The 22,554-nt window shown below is 48.5% G+C and overlaps 4 protein-coding genes across 6 annotated transcripts in view; 2 read left to right on the top strand and 2 right to left on the bottom strand.

Moving 5' to 3' along the window:
• Positions 1-22,554, top strand: part of LOC310756746 (uncharacterized protein) — a 1,375,527-nt gene that overhangs the window by 266,426 nt on the left and 1,086,547 nt on the right. The gene's annotated exons all lie outside the window — the stretch shown is intronic.
• Positions 595-18,747, bottom strand: LOC310756699 (uncharacterized protein). 2 transcript variants are annotated; one of them, XM_083601294.1, is made up of 4 exons: positions 18,581-18,747; positions 11,200-12,184; positions 9,104-9,230; positions 595-7,318 (listed from the first exon to the last, which is right to left on the bottom strand). In XM_083601294.1, the coding sequence occupies exons 2-4, from the start codon at positions 11,995-11,997 to the stop codon at positions 6,336-6,338; spliced, it is 1,908 nt and encodes a 635-aa protein (XP_083457420.1). In that variant the 5' UTR covers positions 11,998-12,184; positions 18,581-18,747; the 3' UTR covers positions 595-6,335. The 2 variants fall into 2 exon arrangements, with proteins under 2 accessions (XP_083457420.1, XP_083457421.1); XM_083601295.1 differs by having other exon boundaries at positions 595-7,315.
• On the top strand, positions 18,846-19,299 carry LOC310757319 (small nuclear ribonucleoprotein F-like). Its single transcript, XM_083602643.1, has one exon. The coding sequence runs from the start codon at positions 18,970-18,972 to the stop codon at positions 19,222-19,224; it is 255 nt and encodes an 84-aa protein (XP_083458769.1). The 5' UTR covers positions 18,846-18,969; the 3' UTR covers positions 19,225-19,299.
• Positions 19,699-22,418, bottom strand: LOC310757065 (uncharacterized protein). Of its 2 annotated transcripts, none has more exons than XM_083602198.1 (2): positions 22,337-22,418; positions 19,699-21,658 (listed from the first exon to the last, which is right to left on the bottom strand). In XM_083602198.1, the coding sequence occupies exons 1-2, from the start codon at positions 22,356-22,358 to the stop codon at positions 20,598-20,600; spliced, it is 1,083 nt and encodes a 360-aa protein (XP_083458324.1). In that variant the 5' UTR covers positions 22,359-22,418; the 3' UTR covers positions 19,699-20,597. The 2 variants fall into 2 exon arrangements, with proteins under 2 accessions (XP_083458324.1, XP_083458325.1); XM_083602199.1 differs by having other exon boundaries at positions 19,699-21,655; positions 22,337-22,411.

Genomic DNA, 22,554 nt, shown 5'->3' with positions numbered 1-22,554 from the left:
GTCCCAGGGAAAAGCGGAAAATTCTGAGATGAAATCCAAAACTGGGACGGCTTCTGTAAATCCAGGTCTGTCCCTGGAAAATACGGACACTTGCGAGGGTCCTTAAGACTCCACTGCTGCTTCTTGCGCGAGGCCCCTTCAGATGGCAATAGCCCAATAACACAGAACAATTAATAAAACAGAACGATGTGCAAATGGTGCTGTATAAACCCACCCCCAATGCACTGTTTTTCTGCAACGATGACCTTGCAGGAAAAAAGCACCACTGTGTAAGCTTGCAAGTTAATTAGGACAAATGCTGCATTAAAAAGCCAGTGTGGTACAGTGGTTAGAGTGCAGGACTAGGACCTGGGAGACTAGGGTTCGAATCCCCACTCAGTCAGGAAGCTCACTGGGTAACCTTGGGCCTGTCACTCACTCTCAGCCTAACCTACCTCACAGGGTTGTTGCTGCTGCTGCTGCTGCTGCTGCTGCGAGGACCTCATTGGAGAAAAGGCGAGATATCAATGTAATGTAGCAGATGGCTCTAGTACTCTTCTTATAGAGAGACCTGGGGCAGAGCCCCTGAACACCCGGGACAAAAACTCTCTAGCATTATTAAATCAAAAGAATATTTATTTAAGAAATACAGCATATCAGGCACACACAACTGGCAGACGAGACGATAATCATCAACACTGAAACCACTAGCTAGCGCTGCCTTCGGTTGTTCCCAGCCAGAGACGGCAGGGTATCGGATCTTTGGAGTGTAATTTACCACTCGAGTCGGAAAGCAGAGACGGGCTGTCCACATTGCATGCGTTTCACAGAAAAAGTCCCGCCATATAAGAGCCGGACGAAGAATCCCAAACGTTCCCAAAACACCATCGCTTAAGGTCAATGAACTCCAGCTGGGTAGGTGCCTGCGATCATAGAATCATGGAATTGTAGAGTTGGAAGGGACTCACGAGGATCATCTAGTCCAACCTGCTGCAAGGCAGGATTCTCAGCTAAAGCATCCTTGGCTGGTGGCCACGTGGCATCAAAGCCCCCAGGGCATTTAGAAAATCCCAAGAAAATCCCTCCCCTCCCGTGAGTTCAATGGCTTAATTAATCATGCAGATTTGGAGTAACATCAAGCATATATTTTTCCTCCTGGGGGTGGGGAAGTGGGATTAAAAATAAAGGTAAGGAAGATCAGCCAGACAACAGGTGTGTGGCAGCTCTTGTGCCGTTGCTCTGCCAGGATTCGACCCGCCGGAAATCAAACTGAAAATGACTTAAGGCTTGGAGAAGCAATGGCTGATCTCTTCCCTAAAATCGATGGCCTCCATTTGTAAACAGAACTTCGCGGCCTCAAAATGGAATCTCTTGGTGCAAACAAGATGGCATCGGTTTGGTTGAGAAGGCAATGCAATATAAAGCATTGATATCAAAGCAAGAACAGGAAAAGGTCCAGATTTTCTCTCCTGGAAAGAAGTGTTGATGGATATCCATTAAACAAGGGCATCCTTTACAGGGACCAGCTGCTAAAATAAAATAACACACACACAGCCAAAAGATGCAGGAAATCTATAGAGGTATTCATGCATTGCACATAAATATATTTTGGGCGCCAGAAAATGGTTCCTGGTGGAGTGACTGCAGAATCCCCTCTGAGCCAGACAGAGTTCATAGTCCAAAGTACGTGAGCAAAATTCAATAGGGTGTCAACTAAGGAAGGATAAAGAAATAACTACTTGCCTGGGGCAAATAGACTGGGAAGCTTTTGTAAAATTAGAAGAGATTCCCCCCCAAAAAACCCCCACAATCTAGGCCATTGGTACTGTGCGGCTAATACAAGTCTGCTTGGACAGCTTATTCTTTCTTCCTCTGATGAGGATTAGTAACTTTTGCAGACAAGTTGCAAAGTCTAGAGTAAGGCAAAGAGTTCTTTGGCAAAGTCAGGGGCGTGGTGGAATGGAGAACGCTGCAAATGAACTTTCCAGAGTTGCATAGCCGCAGGTTAAGAAATCATGGGTACCTGAATGGCATTGTTGACAATTTAACACATACGGAGTCCGCCAAGGCATACATAAGTGCACAAGCATATACTATATACAGGCATATAAACATAGCATCCCAAACCACAAGGACAGTAAAAAAAAATTTGTTACCCATGCATATTTGCAAAGAAAAAACTAAACAAAATATAAAGACACATACATATTCCGTTTAGACAATACATCACCCACCTACCGTGGCCTTTTAAACAGACAATTCGGCAAACGAGAGGCATTCAGGATCACATGAAATGAGTTTTCGGAGCAATGCTATGATTTGTATACATGTTTAGTGTTACGAACCGGCAGCCTGGAGACTCAGGTGCCATCTGCCCTATACAGTGGTACCTTGGTTTACAAACTGAATCTGTTCCGGAAGTCCGTTCTTAAACCAGAGCGTTCTTAAACCAAGGTGTGCTTTCCCATAGCAGCGAGGGACTCGATTTACAAATGGAACACACGCAACAGGAAGCAGAACATGTTCTGCTTCCAAGGCAAAGTTCGTACCAAAACACCTACTTCTGGGTTTGCAACATTCTTTATCCAAGTTTTTCATAAAATACTGTAAGCTGTTCTTAAACCAAGGTACCACTGTATAGTGAAAGCAGTATCATGCCACCTGAGGCAGTCATGGCTTCCCCCGAAGAAACATGGGAAATGTAGTTTGTTGAGGTTACTGAGAGTTGTCAGAAGACCCTACTATCCCCCCTCACAGAACAACAAACCCCAGAGTTCACTGGGAAGGGGGACCAATTGTTAAACCACTCCGGGAATTGTTGCTCTGTGAGGGGGATAGTGTGAGGGGGGCTTTGTGTCTCCTAATAATTATTATAATTTATAATTTATACGCCACTCTGGGCAGCTTCCGGCAAATTAAAACACCAGGCACAGTGAAACACCAAACATTAAAAACTTCCCTATACAGAGCTGCCATCTTAAAGGTAAAGGTAAAGGTACCCCTGACCGTTAATTCCAGTCACGGATGGCTCTGGGGTTGCGCGCTCATCTCGCTCTATAGGCCAAGGGAGCCGGCGTTTGTCCACAGACAGCTTCCAGGTCATGTGGTCAGCATGACTAAGCCGCTTCTGGCAAACCAGAGCAGCATATGGAAACGCCGTTTACCTTCCCGCTGGAGCGGTACCTATTTATCTACTTGCACTTTGACGTGCTTTCAAACTGCTAGGTGGGCAGGAGCAGGGACCGAGCAACGGGAGCTCACCCCGTCGCGGGGATTAGTTGTTTATTTCCACACGGAAATAGTTCCACAGGGCGGACACCACTACCGACAAGACCCTCTGCCTGGTTGCCTGTAACTTCATTTCTCGAAGTGAGGGAACTGCCAGAAGGCCCTCGTAGGTGGACCTCAGTGTCTGGGCTGAACAATGGGATGGAGATGCTACTTCAGGTATACTGGGCTGAGGCTGTTTAGGGCATTAAAGGTCAGCATCAACACTTTGAATTGTGCTTGGAAACATACTGGGAGCCAATGTAGGCCTTTCAGGATAGGTGTTATATGGTCTCGGTGGCCACTCCCAGTCACCAGTCTAGCTGCCGCATTCTGGATTAGTTGCAGTTTCCTTCAAAGGTAGCCCCACATAGAGCACATTGCAGTAGTCCAAGCAGGAGATAACCAGAGCAGGCACCACTCTGGCCAGACAGTCTGCAGGCAGGTAGGGTCTCAGCCTGTGTACCAGATGAAGCTGGTAGACAGCTGCCCTTGACAAAGAACTGACCTGCGCCTCCATGGACAACTGTGAGTCCAAAACGATGCCCAGGCTGCACACCTGGTCCTTCAGGGGGACAGTTACCCTGTTCAGGACCAAGGAGTCCCCCCACCCACCCCATCCCACAAAAACAGTCTTGTCAGGATTCAACCTCAATCCATTGACCGCCTTAACTCTTAGCACCCTTAATGAACTACAGTTCCCAGGATATCTTAGGGGAAATCCCCAACTGCTTAAAAGTGGCATCACAGAGTCTCCAATGTAAGGTGCAGCTGGGGCCTGAGACTTACTTCTGAGTAGACATGGTGTAGGATTGCACTGTAAAAGGACTCTCCCCCAGGATAAACAGTGGCAGGATCTTTGCAAGCTGAGATAAAGGCCACAGCCATACTGGATATTTAAAGCACACAGCGGGGCCCCCTCCCAAATCGTTGGAACGGTGGTTTATCACTAACGGAGCTATAATTCCCAGCACCCTTAACAAACTGGTTCCCAATATTTTTTGGGGAAGGAAGCCATGTTCTCCAAATGTATGGCGTGGCTCAGATAGGAAGACCTCACCTTCCTTTTATGATTCGGGGGCCAAGTCCCATATCCCAGGGATGACAAACAGGAGTCTGGGTGCAGGGAAAGGGGGATAAATGTGGCCCCTGAGGCCTCATTATGTGGCCCTTGGGAGTCTCTCTAGACCAACACCAGCCTCACTCCACACCCTTCTGGAGAGTTTCTGCTGGACAGCGAACATCATCCCCAAACTGCCTCTGAACAGGGAAGAAGAGAAGGGTCTGTGAAGGTGTGGAGAAACTAGCCTATTGTACAAAGGGAAAAATGTGAATTTGCCGCTCCGGCCTCATTTGCTTCCGGCAGGTGGAGCCCAGAAGGTTGCCTAGAAAGGAACGTGAGGCTGGAAAAGGTTCCTTACCCCTGACGCAGCCCGTAATGTAGGGGACGAGCACTCAAAACTATCTGTCCAATACCAGGTGGGAGGAAACTTAAGAGCCCTGTTGGATCACGCCAAAGATCCACCCAGTCCTGCTGTGGCCAACCAAGACCAGAAGCAGCAGCGCTTCCTCGCTGTTCCCCTCCCACCCCGCAACTGCTGGTTTTTAGAGGTAGACTGCTTTTGGACCTGGAGGCTCATGGCTCACAAAAGCCCTCTCGCCCCCCAAATTTCTCTCTAGCCAGAGCAGAAGGAGAAGCTGCCAGCCACACCAAAGGGCCCATCTCTCCCAGAGTCCTGTTCCCCAAAGCGGCCAATCGGACACTTCCAGGAAGCGCACAAGTGTTGCCTTTTGCTTCTGAGCCACAGGAAAAGAAGAAGGGGCGCACGCCAACACCTTATTTACACGTTTACGGGTTGCAACTCTCCCCTAAGAACAGGGCTCACCAAGCCCAGGAGAACCTTGGCGCTAAGTCCTGAGTGTTAAAGCTTTTGGGCTCATTTCCAGATCAGTCCCTAAGAAACCCATTTGGCATCTTTGGGAAGCTCACCAAGCCGGGCGGGAAACACCAACTCCCCACCCCCAGGGGTTTCTCTCCAGCATCTGGTATACGGCAACTGAAAATGGAGGTTCCGGATGTCGCCTTCATCAGCAGACTTGACCTCCATGAATCCATCTGATCTTTTTCTTTCTTTTTTAAAATCCATCTAAGCGTCACCGCCTCTTTTTGACAGCTGGTTCCGTTACAAGTTCACCATTTCCTGCGTGAAGGTGTCTCCATTTTTTTTTTTTGCCAGTCCTGAACCTATCGGAATTGCCTTTAAAGTAAGCTTTTAATTCCAAGAACCTCCTTTTCTTTCTGTCCTTCCAATCTGGATGTTCGTTTTGGTATACAGCAGTGTTTGTTTTGCCTACATAAGATGGCATCCCTGCTTGGGGCAGGGTCTCGTCTGCGTTCTGTACACTGCCTAGGCTTTTAGGTGCTCGGCAAATAATTTATTAGGGTTCTGCTTTACACCTGCTCCGTCTTGCTTGGTGGTGTTGACTTAACTGGCAGCAGCTCTCAAACGGGGGGGGGGGGTAGGTGTCTCTCCTACACCACTTGCTAACGGATCATACTTTGAAATTGAACCTCATATCCTGGGGAAACTGAGTAGCCTTTCTCCCTCTCTCCACTGTCTTTATGAAACGAGTCCGCTCAATGAGGCATGTGCTTTTATTTATATTCTCTGCTCCTCAGGAAAGCAAATGCGGCTAATTTTCCCACGAGCGGCAAGGCTTTGGCGGTTCCCCCCACCTTGCCTAGCCTCAAATATTCTCTCGCCTCTCGCAAAACATAAAATCCAATCTTCACAACCAGCAGCTTTCCTGCACCATTTCTGATTGCAGGTAGAGAATGGAATGCTTGACTGCTCCTCTCTCTCTTGCTCTCAATTCTTGCACGTAAGAAACCTAGCATGTCAGGGGAAAGGCCCTGAGATGCTAGCTTTCTACACACGGGGTGATGTCCTTAAAAAATAAACGTACGGTGAGAGCATTCAAAGACGAAGCTTCCCACCTGCGGCCTGATCCTTGGTCCAGCCCCGTTGAGAGACACGTCCCGCGGTGGTCCTCCTGCTTCTGCTCTGGGGAAGTCTTCCGAGAGCAGCTCAGAGCACGGGCAAGGCCTCCTGCCCTAGGTGCATCCTCTGATGCTTCACGAAGTACGAGCTGGTGGTGAAGCTCTTCCCGCAGAAGTTGCACTTGTAGGGCTTCTCGCCGGTGTGGGTCCGTTTGTGGAGAACGAGGTGTGCCTTGCAGCTGAAGCCCTTGCCGCAGGCGGTGCAGGTGTAGGGCTTCTCGCCCGTGTGCGTCCTCTCGTGGTAGAGGAGGGCGGAGCGCTGGCGGAAGCTCTTCTCGCACGTGGAGCACTTGTAGGGCCTCTCGCCCGTGTGGATCCACTTGTGCTTCACCAGGTCTGAGCTGCGGTGGAAGCTGCCGCCGCAGTCGGAACACTTGTAGGGCTTCTCGCCCGTGTGGATCCGCTCGTGCTTGACCAGGTCCGACCTCTGGTGGAAGCTGCGGCCGCAGTAGGAGCACGTGTGGGGCTTGTCGCCCGTGTGGAAGCGCTCGTGCACGATCAGCTTGGACCTCTGGCTGAAGCACTTCTCGCACGTGGCGCACTTGAAGGGCTTCTCGCCCGTGTGGATCCTCTCGTGCCGGGAGACGTCTGAGCTGCGGTTGAAGCTCTTCCCGCAGAAGGAGCACTTGTAGGGCCAGTCGCCCGTGTGCAGGCGCTCGTGGGCGATGAGCTTGGCCACCTGGCAGAAGCTCTTCTCGCACACGGAGCACTTGTAGGGGTTGGCCCCCGGAGGGAAGCCCTCCGGCCCGAGGAACCCCGAGCTGGGGTTGAAACTCCCCCCGCAGTTGGAGCACAGCGACTGCTTCTCTCCCGGCGGGGTCCCTTCTGCGGTGGCCCCTTCTGGGCCGTTCTCGTGATGCCCCTCGGGCCCGCTCTGACCCTTGTAGCTCTCTTCCATCTCACGGAAACGGCCAGCGGATTCCGTCCCGTCTGCTGAGAGCCCGTGAGATTCCGCTCCCTGAAGGGTTTTCCACCTGTTGGCCTCATTCTCGTTGATTTGCCCATCATCTGCTGGAAGAAAAAAAGAAAATCCGAAAACAAGTTAGGTTTGTGTCCCCTGCAGAGAGCAGGCATCGTGGGGGGTTGGACTAGATGTCCCTCGGGGGTCGGACAGGAGCAAGTCAGCAATAAATCACACTGAGGACCCCTGGACAGTTAAGTTCAGCCAAAGGCAACTAGAGTGGTACCTCGGGTTACAGATGCTTCAGGTTACAGACGCTTCAGGTTACAGACTCCACTAACCCAGAAATAGTACCTCAGGTTAAGAACTTTGCTTCAGGATGAGAACATAAATCGTGCTCCGGCGGCACGGCAGCAGCAAGAGGCCCCATTAGCTAAAGTGGGGCTTCAGGTTAAGAACAGTTTCAGGTTAAGAACGGACCTTTGGAACAAATTAAGTTCTTAACCCGAGGTACCACTGTATGGGGTGCAAAGATCATCTCGCTTTCAGGCTGAGGGAGCCGGCGTTTGTCCACAGACAGCTTTCCGGGTCATGTGGGCAGCATGACTAAACCGCTTCTGGTGCAATAGAACACTGTGACGGAAGCCAGGGCGCATGGAAACGCTGTTTACCTTCCCGCCGCAGTGGTACCTATTTATCTACTTGCACTAGCATGCTTTCAAACTCCTAGGTTGGCAGAAGCCGGTACAGGGAAACGAGAGCTTACCCATTTGAACCGCCGACCTTCTAATAGGCAAGCCCAAGAGGCTGAGTGGTTTAGACCATAACGCCACCCACGTCCCTATATTAGCAAAACCCTTTATTAGCAAAACAGGATCCACACATGAGTGTCGGGCCTAATCAGCACAGCAACTCAGGTCTTGGCCCCGTGGAGCAGTTGCCGAGGCTGAAGTTCTGTGCCCCCTCTCCAGGGTTCTCTCTAAGCAATCGGAGACTGTGCCTGCGTGGCTGCCTTTGCTTCCCCTGCTTCATGCCTCCCCTGGTTCTGGGAGACCAGGGGGAAGAGAAGCTTTTTGCAGCGGGATGGGGAGACACCTGTGACCCTCCACCAGCCTGGCCCATCACTGCCTCTTGGCCTCCCTCTTCCTCCAGTTCAGCTTCTGCATCTGATTCCAGGCTTCTCTCTGCCACAGACTCTCCCCACTCACTAAGCCCTGTTACCCTTTTAGGGGAGCACTGAATTTGGGCGCTCCTGAAATTGGAGACCCCAGTATCCATCACTGGGTGCAACGAGGTCTAAATCCAATGGCTTCTCATGGCAGTGTAGAGATCTGCTTCTTCTTAAGGGTCAAGGTCTGGGCAGGGCTAATCCCCGACAGCCATGAACGAAGTACAAATGGGAAAAACGTGCCCATCTGAACCCCTCTGTGGCTCGAAGTGTTTGCTCCGAAATAAACATACAACCCACCTGCACATTTGGTATAAACCAGGTCTCAAGACTCCTGAGTTTTGACACACACAGATGCAGCTGCTGGGTTAGCTTAGTCGGCAAAGCCTGAGACTCTTAATCCCGGAGTCATGGGTTCGAGTCTCATGTTGTGCAAAAGATTCCTGCATCACAAGGGGTTGGACTAGATGGCCCTTGAAGGCCCTTCCGACTCTGCAAATCTACACAGCAGGAATGGCTTAACAGTGGCACTTCAGATGGCCAGAGATTACGGAAGCTGTAGTCCAACAATGCCTGGAAGACATTGGGTTCCTCATTCCGGAACTCCAACTCCTATCAGCCCCCAGCCAGCCTGGCTGTTGTTCAGGGATGACGGGAGCTGTGCTGCAGCAGCATCTGAGAGGCTACAGGTGAGACACCTTGCTCCTCGGTCAGGAGAATGCCTTACCCACGGAGTGGCCGTCTTCTTCGACTTCCTCCTTGACGGGCCTCCCAAGCTGCCTTTCTGCGCTCCTGCTTGCCACGTGTTCAGCGTCGGGGAAATTTACGGTCACCACATGGAACATCCCTGGGCCCTGAAAACAGCAGCGAGCATTTTATTTTGCTTTGTCGTTATTATTTAGTGAATTTATACCCCGCCCTTCCTCCTCAGATGGAGCCCAGATGCGGGGAGAGTGCCTCAACGAGCAAGTGGCCGAATTATTCCCAGGCCATCGCTGCCTCTTGTGGCAGCAAATTCACTGTGTGAAGAAGGACTTTAGCTTCATGGTCCACCAACGACAGGGGTGGCCAACTCCCAAGAGACTGCAATCTACCATATTTTTCGCTCTATAGGACACACTTTTTCCCCTCCAAAAATTTAGGGGGAAAGCGAATGCAGGCTGCGCCGCTAAGCCCAAAGCCAGAACAGGGAGACGGAGCACTGCACAGTGCTCCGTCTCGCTGTTCTAGCTTGGGGTTAGCTGCACAAAGCCTCTGCAGGGCAGTGGGGTGCCTTCACCCCGCTGCCCTGCAGAGGCTGGAAAGGCTGTTCCCAAGCCAGAACAGCGAGACAGAGGGCTCCGTCCCATGGTCCGGTGCGTCCTATAGAGCGAAAAATCCGGTACTCACAGTCAAAGTTATTGAGCTTTTTTTAGGGTAGCCGAGATCTACCACTATCTACCACGGACGTCCAGTTGGACATGCCTGACCTACAAGGTCTAGTGCTACTGGGGCGTGTATGTGTCTCCCCATCCACATTCTTCACACCATGAATAACTTTTTACACCTTTACCATGTCTCCTATTACTTGCCACCTTTTCTGTAAACCCCAAACCTTGTACCCTTTCCTCAAAATCTTTGCTCCATCGCCTTCATCGTTTCAGTTGCCCTATTCTGGACCTACAATATCCTTTTTGAGGTGAGGAGACCAGAACTGCCACAGATTTGTTTAACAGTGTCATGAGAGCGGCAGTTTTATTTCCAATTTCTCCTCATGATCCCTTACGTGGAATTTGCCTTTCCCCACAGCTGCCGCACCCTTCATCGAGCTATTTACTGTAACTGCTCCTGGTCAGTTCCCGGTCAGCATCCTTATTTTTGTATTTTTGTAATTCTAAGTTGCTTTAAACGGGTTTCTAGTGTTGTGCAATCTTGTGTTTCAATATTAATGCTATGTTTTATTTGTTGTAAGCCACCCTGGGACCTTAAGGAGAGGGGCAGGCAATAAACTGTAACAACAACAGCAACAACATTTTGCCCCAATGCGTATATATAGTTTGCACTGAATTGCATTTGACATTTTATTGCCCGTTCACTCAGTTTGAAGAGATTAGACATCTCCACAATCCCTTTTCGTTCTCATTAACACGAGCAATTTAGTACAATCAGAAACCATGCTCACCCTAAGGCCCACGGTTAACTCAAAACCATTAATTAACAATTTAACTATTATTTTTTTTAAAAAAAAATTAAATTAACTTTGGGCAGCAAAATGTCTTAGGATGGTCCTGCTTCCCCCAAAGGCTCTTTGGAACTGTAGTTTGTTTGTTGTCGTCATTTAGTCGCTTTCCTCGCGGAAATGGCTCTGTGGCTTACAGGCGCAACAGAAATGCTAACATCAATTATGATAAAACACAGCCAAAGCTTAAAAACCCACATCTGCACAAGTAAAAGACAGGTCTTACAGATCCTTCCCTACTAAAAGAGGCCACAAATACTTAAAAACCTTTCAAACCAAGGGACTGAGGTAAAACGGAAAGTTTTCACCCGGCGCTTCAAAAGAGAAAATGACAACCAGTGTTTCTTAAGGGCGCTGAGAGTTGTCATGAGACACACGTGCACAAAGCTACAATTCCCAGAGTGGCTTAATCCCTTTTCCCAGAGAACTTTGGGAACTGTAGCGCTGTGAGGGGAATGGGATTGCCCAACGGCTCTCAGTACCCTTAACAAACTGCAGTTCCCAGGGTGCTTCTGGAGGAGGCCACAATGATTCGAGTGGTATAAGAGGGCTTTGGATGTATTGTGCAGATGTGGGCCCCCCCATCTGGAAGCGGATCTCCTCACCTTCTGATCCTGCCTGCCCTCCTCCTGGTGCCTCTGCAGGAAATCCTCTGCCAGGGCCACCGCCTGGGCGCAATTGTGAGGGCGGCATTCCTTGACCCAGCCCTCCATCTCCGAGGGCAGGACAGTCAGAAACTGCTCCAGCACCAGAAGCTCCAGGATCTGCTCCTTGGTGCGCCTCTCGGGCTTCAGCCATTGCTGGCACAGGTCCCAGAGGCGGCTGCAGACCTCACGGGGACCCTCGGCTTCCTGGTAGTGGAACTGCCGGAAGTGCTGGCGGTTTGTCTCGGCGCCGGCGGGGTCCTCGCTGCTCTCCATCTCCTCCTTCACTTTCCTCTGATCTCGGCCGGCCGGCGGCCCTGTCCCGTCAAAGCCGGCCGGCGGGGGGACGAAGAGCCCTTCTGCGGGCCGGTGGCTGGTCGTGGCTCCCCCGTCAAAATGCGCCGCGGGTGCCTTCATGTCCCCCCACGAGGTGGTGCCCGGAAGCTGTCGGGGGCCCCATCCCGAGCGAGGAGACTGCACCCCGCCCAGAAACTCCTGCCATTGTGCCTCCCACTGCTGCGACGACATCCCATCCTCTGGTTCTTGTTTGATGTGCTGCGGTCCTCTCCATCTCGGGCCTTGCCTGTCGGGCCCCGTCTGGGTGGCACTGGGGCTGGCACCCTGCCCCTCCAATACCACCTCTTGCTTCAAGCCCGCCGGCTCCACGTCTTCCATTTTCAGGGCTAAATTCGCCCCTTGTTTGAGCCCAGCCCGGAACTGGAGATCCAGAGGCAACGCGTCTCTCCGTTGGGCCGCCATTTTGTCCCGCTACAGACGTTTTCTCCTCCTCCTGCCCTCGGCTGCGACGGAATTGGGAAGGCCTGGGCTTTGGGGCCTGCAGTTACATCACGGCGAAACGGGCCGTTCCGCAGGGCGCGCGGGACGAATTTTTGTTGTTCGTCTTGGGAGAGATGAAGGTCATACGGAAGTGGCTGGCATTTTCTCCCTGAAGAAAAGAAACACAAATGGGTGTCAGGTGAAGAGACAGGTGAAGGTACCCAGCAAAGTCCCAGTCAAGTCCTCGAGAGACCCGAGTTCGAACTCTCACTCAGCCATGACACTCGCTGGGAGACCTTGGGCAAGTCACAATTGCCCTCAGCCTGACCTACCTCACGGGATGGTCATGAGGGCCAAAAACCAGGTGGGGAAGCTGGCTGTCTATACCACCTTGAGCTCCTTAGAAGACAGGCAAGATATAAATATTTTCAAATAAATAAAATAAAGCAAACAGCCTGTGGAAATGAAGGGAGCAACATTCAGTCAATTAACTGCTTAGATTAATTTGAACCTTTTTCTTTTTAACACACCCTTTAATTGGTTAAAAGTTTCCATCTCTTGAACCCTGATGATCCAGGCAGTAGAATATTTTGTGGGGAAATGTCACTTTTATTCAGTTAAAAAGACCTATGGGGAAATGGAGAGGACAAGCCTCATCTTAAAATAAGCTTCCAGTCTTCACTCTCCCTTAATAGGGTTGTCAAGGAAATAAGCAACTATTTTACTTTTAAAAGACATCTGAAGGCAGCCCTGTTAAGGGAAGTTTTTAATGTTTAATGTTGTATTGTGTTTTTAATATTCAGTTGGGAGCTGCCCAGAGTGGCTGGGAAAACCCAGCCAGATGGGCGGGGTATAAATAATAAATTATTATATTATTATATTATATATATTTCAAAGACTTTTTTAAGGAAACCACCAAAATTGTTGAGCCTTATTAACAAAAACCCAAAAGTTGATGAGATTTTTTGGGTTGTGTTTTTAGGGGAACCAAAATTGTTGGGCTTTTTTTAGTAAAAGCTACAAGAATTTTTGAGTTTTGGAGCTTTTTAAAGACATTTCTGGCATGATTTAACCCCCATGTCCTAGAAAATCAGGATCTAAGAATGTTTCTTCTGACATTATTGACCAAGATTGTGCAATTCCAACCATCACCTTTGTTGCGAAGCCTCCAGTTTACCTCTTTTATTGAAACTATAAACTGTACTGTGTTTTGCTTGGAGCAGTTTTTAACTGTGTTTTTATAACCGTGGATTGTATTGTTATAACCTTTCTGTGGGACCTTGCGGTGAAGGGCAAGGCAAGGAACCCTTGATAGTAAAGCAACAAATAAATCATTTGAAAACAAAGAAAACCCACTTCTTGCTTCAGAACAGGGTTGATATAAGTAAAAAAAAAACTGCTCCTTTTCCCTTATGGGGTACCCAAGAGCACATATAGAGTCCTTTTGTAGGTTCTCTATCGGTAGGAGAAAATAACAGAGGCCAACCAGAGAAAATTGAGAAGCAAAGCAGCTAGTAAGCCTGATCTTTATTGACTGTTGCAACAGGGTGCTCCCCCACACACAGGAGAGAGGATGAGGAGGACCTCGAACAATGGTACGCAAGGCCTTATATATCCATTTTGCAATTCCCTGCCCTGGAGCTCCAGACCACCCCTCCATACATACATCACAGAAGGGGTGTAGACCAAAACCACCCTCCCGATACATCATACCTCCATCACAGAAAAGGCGGTCTACAACAGAAATCTGAGTGCGTTGTTTATCTCCTGTCTGGCAGGTTACCTATTAATGGTCACCTGATTGGATTTCCTGGGGAGCCTGGCCAGCCTTTTGTAATGATAAATACTTAGTTCCTGAGCCAGGTCACAGGCTCACCCTGTTCATACACAGACATACCCTTAAGACAGGATTTGTGAACGAAAAGACAATGGGGAGGCTTTTCCACTTTCCTTTGACCTTGCCGAGAAATATTTGAGGTCAATTTGGGAGGGACAAAACAGTTCCAGGATTTTTAAAGTGGGGTTTCAGACATATGGTTTATATATACAGTTATGAACATTTATCATAACAAAATACAAATAAACAAAGTTAAATGTCTGGAAATATGGGTTGCAGTTCTATTAGAAATCCTTCTGGCGCGTGACAGAGTGCATCTCCTGGATGAGCTATCAGCTGAGCAACTGGAATTGTTTAGGAAACTTAATCACGACAGCTCAACTTGAGGAGGCAAAGGAAGAGCGAAATGCAGACAATTTTTTTAACAGTTGAGCAGGTTTCATGCTATATATCATCCTTCCCAACCAGGAGGCCTCTTGATGTTGCCAGACTCCAACTCCCATCAGCCCCTGCAAGCAGAGCCGATGTTCACGGATGATGGGAGTTGGAGTCTGGGATCCGAAGGCACAGCTTACCACAACATCCCTGATTTACATACTTAGAGTAAGCCCCACTGAACCCAGGGGGATTGAATTCCGAGTAAACATTAATTGGGCCATACATTTAAAGCAGTAAACACTCCTGGCTTCCCCCAAAGAATCCTGGGAGCTGTAGTTTGTTTGGGGTGCTGAGAGTTGTCAGGGGATGCCTATTCCCCTCACAGAACTACAATTCTCAAAGTGGTTTAACAAACAATCCCTTTCTCCTGGGAAGCTGGAGAATTGTAGCTCTTGAAGGGGCAAATTTAAATCTTAAATTTTACAAGGTAAAAACCAGCATTTTAAAAAAATGCATTGTAGCAATGAAATGCTTCCCTTGTTGGATTAATTCTCCTAAAATTGCTCTTGATGCATTTACAGCATAACATTAATCAAATGGGTTGAATCGACAGTATATCAAGTTTAAGGTTTTTTTTAAGTGGATGCTTGTTTAACTTGCTCTTTTCAGCTGGCCCTTATTTGTTTGGTGTATTTTAGCACGCATTGTTGTCCATTTCATGACGCAGTTGGCTGTTATTATTTTATGTTCCGTTCCCCGCCCTGGTATTCGTACAGAGGAAGGGCAGGCTATAAATATTATAAAGAAAGAAATAATAAATAAAAGTGCCCAAATAAAATTATACCGCTAGAAGTTCAACAGAATCAGCATCAAAACCATGTAAGCACTAAAGGACATAACATAAAGAACATATCAAATTCATGATTGTGTTGTCATAATTGCTGTTACCATTTGTTTTCTCTCTGTGTGAATGAGATGATTCTATGATTCTACAGTGGTATCTTGGGTTAAGTACTTAATTCGTTCTGGAGTTCCGTTCTTAACCTGAAACTGTTCTTAACCTGAAGCACCAATTTAGCTAATGGGGCCTCCTGCTGCGGCTGTGCCTCTGGAGCATGATTTCTGTTCTCATCCTGAAGCAAATTGCTTAACCCGAGGTACTATTTCTGGGTTAGCGGAGTCTGTAACCTGAAGCGTATGTAACCTGAGGTACCACTGTACTTTACAACATTGCCGTGAAAACGGCACATAAGTGCTAAAATATCTGCCTATGCTCACTGAATATGCCTCTCAAATACAAATTATGCCACAGCAACAGAAGGCAAAGCGATGATAACCCAAAACCTTGAAGATGAAAGATGCTATTCGGAATAATATTTCTCTCTCTGTGTGTGTCTGAGATTCCTTTCCCACCCTTCACCATAAGGTCCTGGGGGGTTACAACAACATAACCATACAATTAAAAGCGGGTAAAATGGTGTACGCAATTATAAAACCAAGTAGAACGAGTAGAACAATTCCAAACAAAAGTAGCACAGTACTGATCAGCCAAAACAGAAAGATTCCAAGGTGGACTTGTAAAAGGGTAAAAGAGTATTAGGGAATGATCCATAATGAATTGAAAAAAAATGTTCAAAAGTACTTTCCCAAAAAACCCCCAGAGTCCTTTCAGTTGGGGATAATTCAGACTGAAATTCCCGGGCTGTCAAAAAAGGTTGTTTATGTATGCTACTACTGTGGCCTGTGTTTTGTTAGCCCCAAAATGGAAAACGAGTGAGGTCCCAACTAAAGAAGAACAGCAACTTAAGATGACAGAATATGCGCAGCTTGCAGTCTTAACATATAGAATAAGAAAACAAGAAGAACATACGTTTAGAGAAGATTGGAAAACGTTTATTGAATATTTGGGAAATAACTGTGTACAGCTGAAAGCTGAAAGCCTTAGAGGTGGTTTACAATAGAAATTTGAGAGTATGGCTTATCTCTTGTCTGTCAAGATACCTGATCAAGCTTGCCAAGTCCGTAGAAATGGTAGACACCTTAGTTCTTGAATCCATTTCTCAGACCTACACCTACTGATACACAGATGTTCTTTGGACATCTTTAAAAAGCTTTGCTTTTAACAAATACTTGCCAGGCAGGTTTTGCAGAGGGGAAGCCCATTCATTCCAAGAAATTTATCTAGTCACAGGATTTGAAGGATTTGCAAGTGGGAAGAACTATTGGGAGAAGTTTTCCAAGATGAGCCAAGATGGCGCTGTGTAAAAAGTGCATTTTTCTTTGGGAATGCTTCCTAATTTTTGAAGGTTAAAGGATTGGTTTTAAACAGAGTGTGTATCTACTATGTGTGTGCACCTTAACATTTTTATAACACCACCACCAAAGACTTCTGGGAATTGTTAAGAGTACTGGGAACTGAAGTTCAGTTCTGCAAGGGAGAAAACTGCAGTTTCCAGGATTATTTGGGGCAAGTCATGTGCTTTAAATGTATGGTGCCCACTCCTACCACCACCAGCCTCTGCCCTAAACCCTCGCCAGGCAGAAGACATAAGGGCATCACACAGCCCCATCTTTCCCTGGGCCCTTCTCAGCCATTCAGGGTAGGTAGTCATTCAGCCAATAACCATCCATCAACACACAGGAGAAAAATCCTGGCCAAAGATGTGGCCAAACCAGTTCCTTCTACACTTGCTATTTCTGGGTCGTTTTACAGACCAAGTTGCAGGGTTAGTGCAGGGCCCTCAAGGTCATAGAGAGCCACCCTCTGGCCTAACCCACCAGTTCTCAGGTGGGTTATTAGACCGCAGGCTTTCAGTCAGGGACTGTGTTGTCATGTTAAACAATAAATAGAACAAAAATAATAATTAACAGCAACAGCTATAAACAGATCCTGAATATTCGCTTGCTTCGTCATTGGGTCTGAGAATGTGGCCAGGAAACCTAGGAACTACCTTACGACTGAATTGGGGCGCCGGTCCATCAGGTTCAATATTGTCAACCCAGACTGGCAGCAGCTCTCCCGGGTTTCAGGCAGGGATGTCTCCCAGCTCCACTTGAAGACTGAACTTTTACCACTGAGCTATGGCCCTTCAGCTTTTATGTATCAGAATAACACAGGATTCCAGTTTTGGGAAAAGAGTAACAATAACAGACTGAAGTCAGTCTAAGGCTGCTCTGAAATTGTAGGACCTTTCGGGTGGATAAAGGCTCTTTCCAGAAGGAGGGGAAAGCAGCAAATGGGGACAACACCTCTTAGTCCTCAGGCCTTACTGTAACCAAGCCTAAACACATGTAGCTGAAAGAGAGCCAGTGGTGGAATCGTGGTTAAAGCACTGGACCAGGACCTGGAAGACCAGGGTTCAAATCCTTGCTTGGCCATGAAACTCACCAGGTAACCCCAAGCCAGTCACAGTCTGTTAGCCTAACCTACGTCGCAGGGTTCTTGCAGGGGGTTGGACGAGATGGCCCTTGGGGTCCCTTCCAACTCTATAAATTCTACCATTCCACAGAGACGAAAATGGCAGGGAAACCATAAATGCTGCCGCCTCAAACTCTTTGGCAGGGAGGGGCAGCTGGGATTGCAATCTAATAAATAAATGCATTTCCCCAGACTGCTTTCTTGTCCATTTGTCCATTTCCTGCCTCTGCCTTCTCCTACCCCTTTGCACTGCAAGCTCATCGAGGCAGAGACCTGCACAGTCGCCTCTTGCCACTTTGCCACAGGCCCGTCCTCGCAAATGGACGGCGCTCGGGGAAACCAGGAGGAGGTTTTGTGCTGGGGGGAAAACAAGAATCGGCAGAGGGGTTTTGTGCGGGGGGAACAAGAATCGGCAGAGGGGTTTTGTGCGGGGGAACAAGAATCGGCAGAGGGGTTTTGTACGGGGGAATAAGAATCAGCAGAGGGGTTTTGTGCGGGGGAACAAGAATCAGCAGAGGGGTTTTGTGCGGGGGAACAAGAATCGGCAGAGGGGTTTTGTGCAGGGGAACAAGAATCGGCAGAGGGGTTTTGTGCGGGGGGGAAACAAGAATCGGCAGAGGGGTTTTGTGCGTGGGGAAAACAAGAATCGGCGGAGGGGAACAAGAATCGGCAGAGGGGTTTTGTGCGGGAATGCAAAGGCCACATCCTCCCCACCCAGCCCCTCTTTCCTAAAAGGAGCAGGACCGCAAAAATCTTGTAGGGGGGGCGGGGCGCAGGGCTATCCACCTTCCTGGATCTGGCTTAGCTGCCGGGCTGGCTGTCAAGGGCGCCCCTCCCCGCCCCTCCCGGACCCCCCCTCCCCTTGCCTGCAACACCCCCGAGCGACGCCCGGGCGGCTTGGAGAAGCCCTCAGGTCCCTCCTGGCAACTGACCTCCCGGAGCGGCTTCCCGGGCGCAGCTGCCTCCGCTCTGCAAGGAACCCTGGCCGGGCGCTGGGTCTTCCGGGCCGGGAGGGCGAGGGAGCAGCGAGGGGCCTCCGCTCTGTCCCAGCCTCCCTCTCCTGAACTAAGGATGGGCAGAGAACGTTCCCCGGGCGCCTCTCCTCGCCGCCGCAGCTCTATCGTTTTAACTCTTCGCGCGCGGGCGCGCTCCCAAGGTGGCCAGCGCTGAGGATGCGCCCCTTTCGCCGCCCCTTGGAGGACTCGCTTTTCTTTAGGAATGCATGGACAGCTTTTTCTTTTTAGAGCTTCGGCGGGCGCACGTGCTGCCTGCGAGTGATTTTTGTTATTGCCGCAGCCGCCCTTAGGTTGGTCTGGTTGCGATGAGTCTGCCTCTCCATCCAAAGCTCTTCCTAAACGGGCTGAGCGGGAAGCCAGTGATGGTGAAGCTGAAGTGGGGGGCGGAATACAAAGGCTACCTCGGCTCCGCCGATGGCTACATGAACATGCAGCTTGCACATGCAGAAGAATATATTGATAGTGCATTATCTGGACACCTTGGTGAAGTTCTGATAAGGCGCAATAATGCCCTTTATATAAGGGGTGTGGAAGAAGAAGATGGAGAAATGAGAGAATAACTATTTTTTGGGGGGTGGGAGTTGTTGTTTTTTAACTGCGCTAAGAAATTGAGTTGTCCGGTTTTGTTTGTTTGCTTTTTAAAGGTTTCGTCAAGTAACATTTTTTATGGCCAAAAAATAAACATTGTAATTGAAGAAAAATTACCGCTATGGAAGAAAAATAAACATACTGACAGTTTAAAAAGGGGGGGGGGAGCGTCTGTAACCTGAAGCGTCTGTAACCCTAGGTACCACTGTATTACTAGTGAATTACCAGGAATGAAGAAGAAGAAGAAGAAGAAGAAGAAGAAGAAGAAGAAGAAGAAGAAGAAGAAGAAGAAGAGTGGTTTTTAAATGCACAGTGCAATTTATGATTCAGTCATATAAAAAATCAGGCAAATTCACCTGCTGCCTGAGGCTGATGGGAGTTGTAGTCTGAAACATCTGGATTCCACCAGATTGGCAAAGACAGGTGTAGAAGCAAGCACAATGGGATTTAGTAATAATAACAATAATTTATTATTTATACCCCATCCATCAGGCTGGGTTTCCCCAGCCACTCTGGGAGGCTCCCAACAGAATATGAAAAACACAATAAAACATCAAACATTAAGAACTTCCCTAAACAGGGCTGCCTTCAGATGTATTCCAAAAGTCAGATAGTTGTTTATCTCCCTAACATCTGATGGGAGGGTGTTCCACAAGGCGGGTGCCGCTACTGAGAAGGCTCTCTGCCTGGTTCCCTGTAACTTGGCTTCTCGCAGGGAGAGAACTGCGAGAAGGCCCTCGGAGCTGGACTTCAGTGTCCGGGCTGAATGATGGGGGTAGTAGAATTTTCTGAATAAATCTCCTGTTGCTAGCAATGCATTGCATATAGACTCATTCAGAAATAAAGGGGGGATATCAGTTTAATAAATATTAAGTGAAGCAAAAAATATCCAACAAGGAAACAAGGCATGTTTAAAACCACTTTTTCTCACAAACTTAAACAAGCTGTTGTGAATGTTATATTCTGCCTTACGATGGAACACACCTTTTCTAGGGGACATAAACTTTTTAAATTATTTGAATAGAAATGTTGTTGTGCATGTTTCGTTACATAGTAATATTAAGACGATAGGTCTCTGTCCTCCAGGAGCTTACAATCCAAATTCTGACACAGGGCGGAGAAGTCAATCCATTCCCTTGATCATTTGGGTTGCTGTTTTCGGAAATTTTCCCAACTACACAATATCCTTTTTGAGGTGAGACAACTAGAACTGTACACACTATTTGAAATGCAGTCGCACCATAGATTTCTCTAATGGCATGCTTTTAAAAATAAAAGTGGATTGTCAGATGAATGATAAGGAACTGGCTTCTCTTCACTTCCCCCCCACCCCACTCATTACAACTTAAGTGGTGTCTCCCAGATGTATTCTCATGTGTCTGATAAGATTCTCCCGCCGATTGAAGCGTTCCCCACATTCCGTGCAGCGATAGGGTTGCTCTCCTGTGTGGATCCTCTGATGACGGAGGAGATCTTGGCTCCAGTTGAAGCTTTTCCCACATTCTGAACACTTGTACTGTTTTTCTCCAGTGTGGATTCTCTGATGGCTGATAAGGTTCTGGCTCCGGTTGAAGCTTTTCCCGCACTGGGAGCACGTATATGGTTTCTCTCCCGTGTGAATTCTCTGGTGACTTATAAGGGACTGGCTGAGACGGAAGCTTTTCCCACACTCATGGCACTTATACAGTTTATCCTCTGTGTGGCTGCTCTGATGCCTCGTAAGGTTCTGGCTGCGGCTGAAACTTTTCCCGCATTCCAAGCACTTGTGCTGTTTCTCTCCCGTGTGGATTCTCTTGTGGCTACGGAGGTTCTGACTCCGGTTGAAAGTCTTCCCACATTCTGAGCACCTATAGGGCCTCTCTCCTGTGTGGGTTCTCTGGTGGCTAATGAGAGACTGGCTCAGATCAAAGCTCTTCCCACACTCGTCACATTCATACGGTCTCTCCCCTGTATGGGTTCTCTGATGTCGGTTAAGGCTCGATTTATCACAAAAAGTCTTGCTACAAACGGAACACATATACGGTTTCTCCCCTGTGTGGGTTCTGTGATGTGAAGCAAGGTTCGTGTTCCGGCTAAAACTCTTCCCGCAGTACAAACACTGATAGGGTTTTTCTCCTGTGTGGGTTCTCCGATGCCGCTTAAGGTTTGAGTCGTCTCTGAATACTTTCCCACATGTGATACATTTATTCCTGTCCTCTTCAGTGTCTATCATCTCCTGAACATCTGGGAGATCTCCACCTTGAAAAGCAGTGGATTCTTTCCTGCCGTCCTCTGGTAGGGTTTCATCCCGTCTATGTGGTTCATCTGGGTTCCCAATCTTCATTTCCACTTCCATGGTCACGATCCTTTCTTGTGACATCCTGGATGTTCTGTCCTTCTGCTCCTTGTTCTCCCAAATGGCATCTGCTGGCAAATACACATATAGAGAGTGATAGTTTAAGACAGCAAGGAAGAAACAGCACCTTCAAAATAAGGCATAAATTCATTCATTCATTTAAGACACAGGTATGTTTTAAGCAAAAGGCATGGAAACCTGTGGCCCTCCAGATGTCATAGAATTGTAGAGTTGGAAGGGACCATGAGGGCCATCTAGTCTAACCTCCTGAAATGCAGGGATCTTTTGTCCAATGTGGGGCTTGAACTTACAACCCGCAGGTTAAGAAGCTCTACCAACTGAGCTATAACTCCCACCATCCCTGACCGTTGTCTATGCTGGGTGAGACTCAGGGGAGTTGCAAGTCTGAGACAACCACCTGCCAGCCACCCTGGGTCTTGTGCTACCTGGAGAAGGGAGATCCGGCCTCAGAAGGGTGCCCTTCTCTTGCACCTTCCCATCTTGCTACCACAAAATGTTGGGGTGGGCTGCCATCTTGGCTGGCTTTAAACGTGTTAGGCAAATTCAAGGAGGATTTTCAATGGCTACTGGCCAAGATGACTCTCATTTATTCATTCATTCATTCATTCATTCATTCTAAAGGGGAAATTTGGTTTTGAGGCCAGGGGTGACTTCAGGCCTAGGTGGGGTCACCTGTCCTCACCTCCTTCACTTCCACTATATATATATATAACCCACCCTCAACTCACCAGCCCCGCTGGAGTCGTTCATCCTGCACCCGTGGGAAAGGCGAGGGCCACTTTCCCACGGTAGGCTTGGGAGGCCCGGAAGTGACGCTCCTTCCTTCGCCTGCTCTTCGCTCCGTAGAGCCTCTCTAGGAAACGCAGACTCCGCGAGCAAGACGAAGGCAAAGACTACGGATCCCAGCAACCCTTGCGCCTGGAAAGGTTGCCGGGGAAAAGGAAAA

This window comes from Podarcis filfolensis, assembly GCF_964270895.1.
Source record: "Podarcis filfolensis genome assembly, chromosome: 2".
NCBI classification, from domain to species: Eukaryota; Metazoa; Chordata; class Lepidosauria; order Squamata; family Lacertidae; genus Podarcis; species Podarcis filfolensis.
Note: the sequence above shows the minus strand (reverse complement) of the source record. Positions and strands in the feature narration are given on the sequence as shown.

What these genes read in the sequence shown, in the direction of transcription:
- LOC310756699 (XM_083601294.1), bottom strand. Translation starts at nt 11,997, where the DNA reads ATGGCGGCCCAACGGAGAGACGCGTTGCCTCTGGATCTCCAGTTCCGG. An exon ending in AGGGCAGGCAGGATCAGAAG is followed by an intron (nt 9,231 to 11,199) that starts GTGAGGAGATCC and finishes TGCTGTTTTCAG; the next exon opens with GGCCCAGGGATGTTCCATGT. An exon ending in AGAAGACGGCCACTCCGTGG is followed by an intron (nt 7,319 to 9,103) that starts GTAAGGCATTCT and finishes TTTTTCTTCCAG; the next exon opens with CAGATGATGGGCAAATCAAC.
- LOC310757319 (XM_083602643.1), top strand. Translation starts at nt 18,970, where the DNA reads ATGAGTCTGCCTCTCCATCCAAAGCTCTTCCTAAACGGGCTGAGCGGG.
- LOC310757065 (XM_083602198.1), bottom strand. Translation starts at nt 22,358, where the DNA reads ATGAACGACTCCAGCGGGGCTG. An exon ending in GAACGACTCCAGCGGGGCTG is followed by an intron (nt 21,659 to 22,336) that starts GTGAGTTGAGGG and finishes TGTATTTGCCAG; the next exon opens with CAGATGCCATTTGGGAGAAC.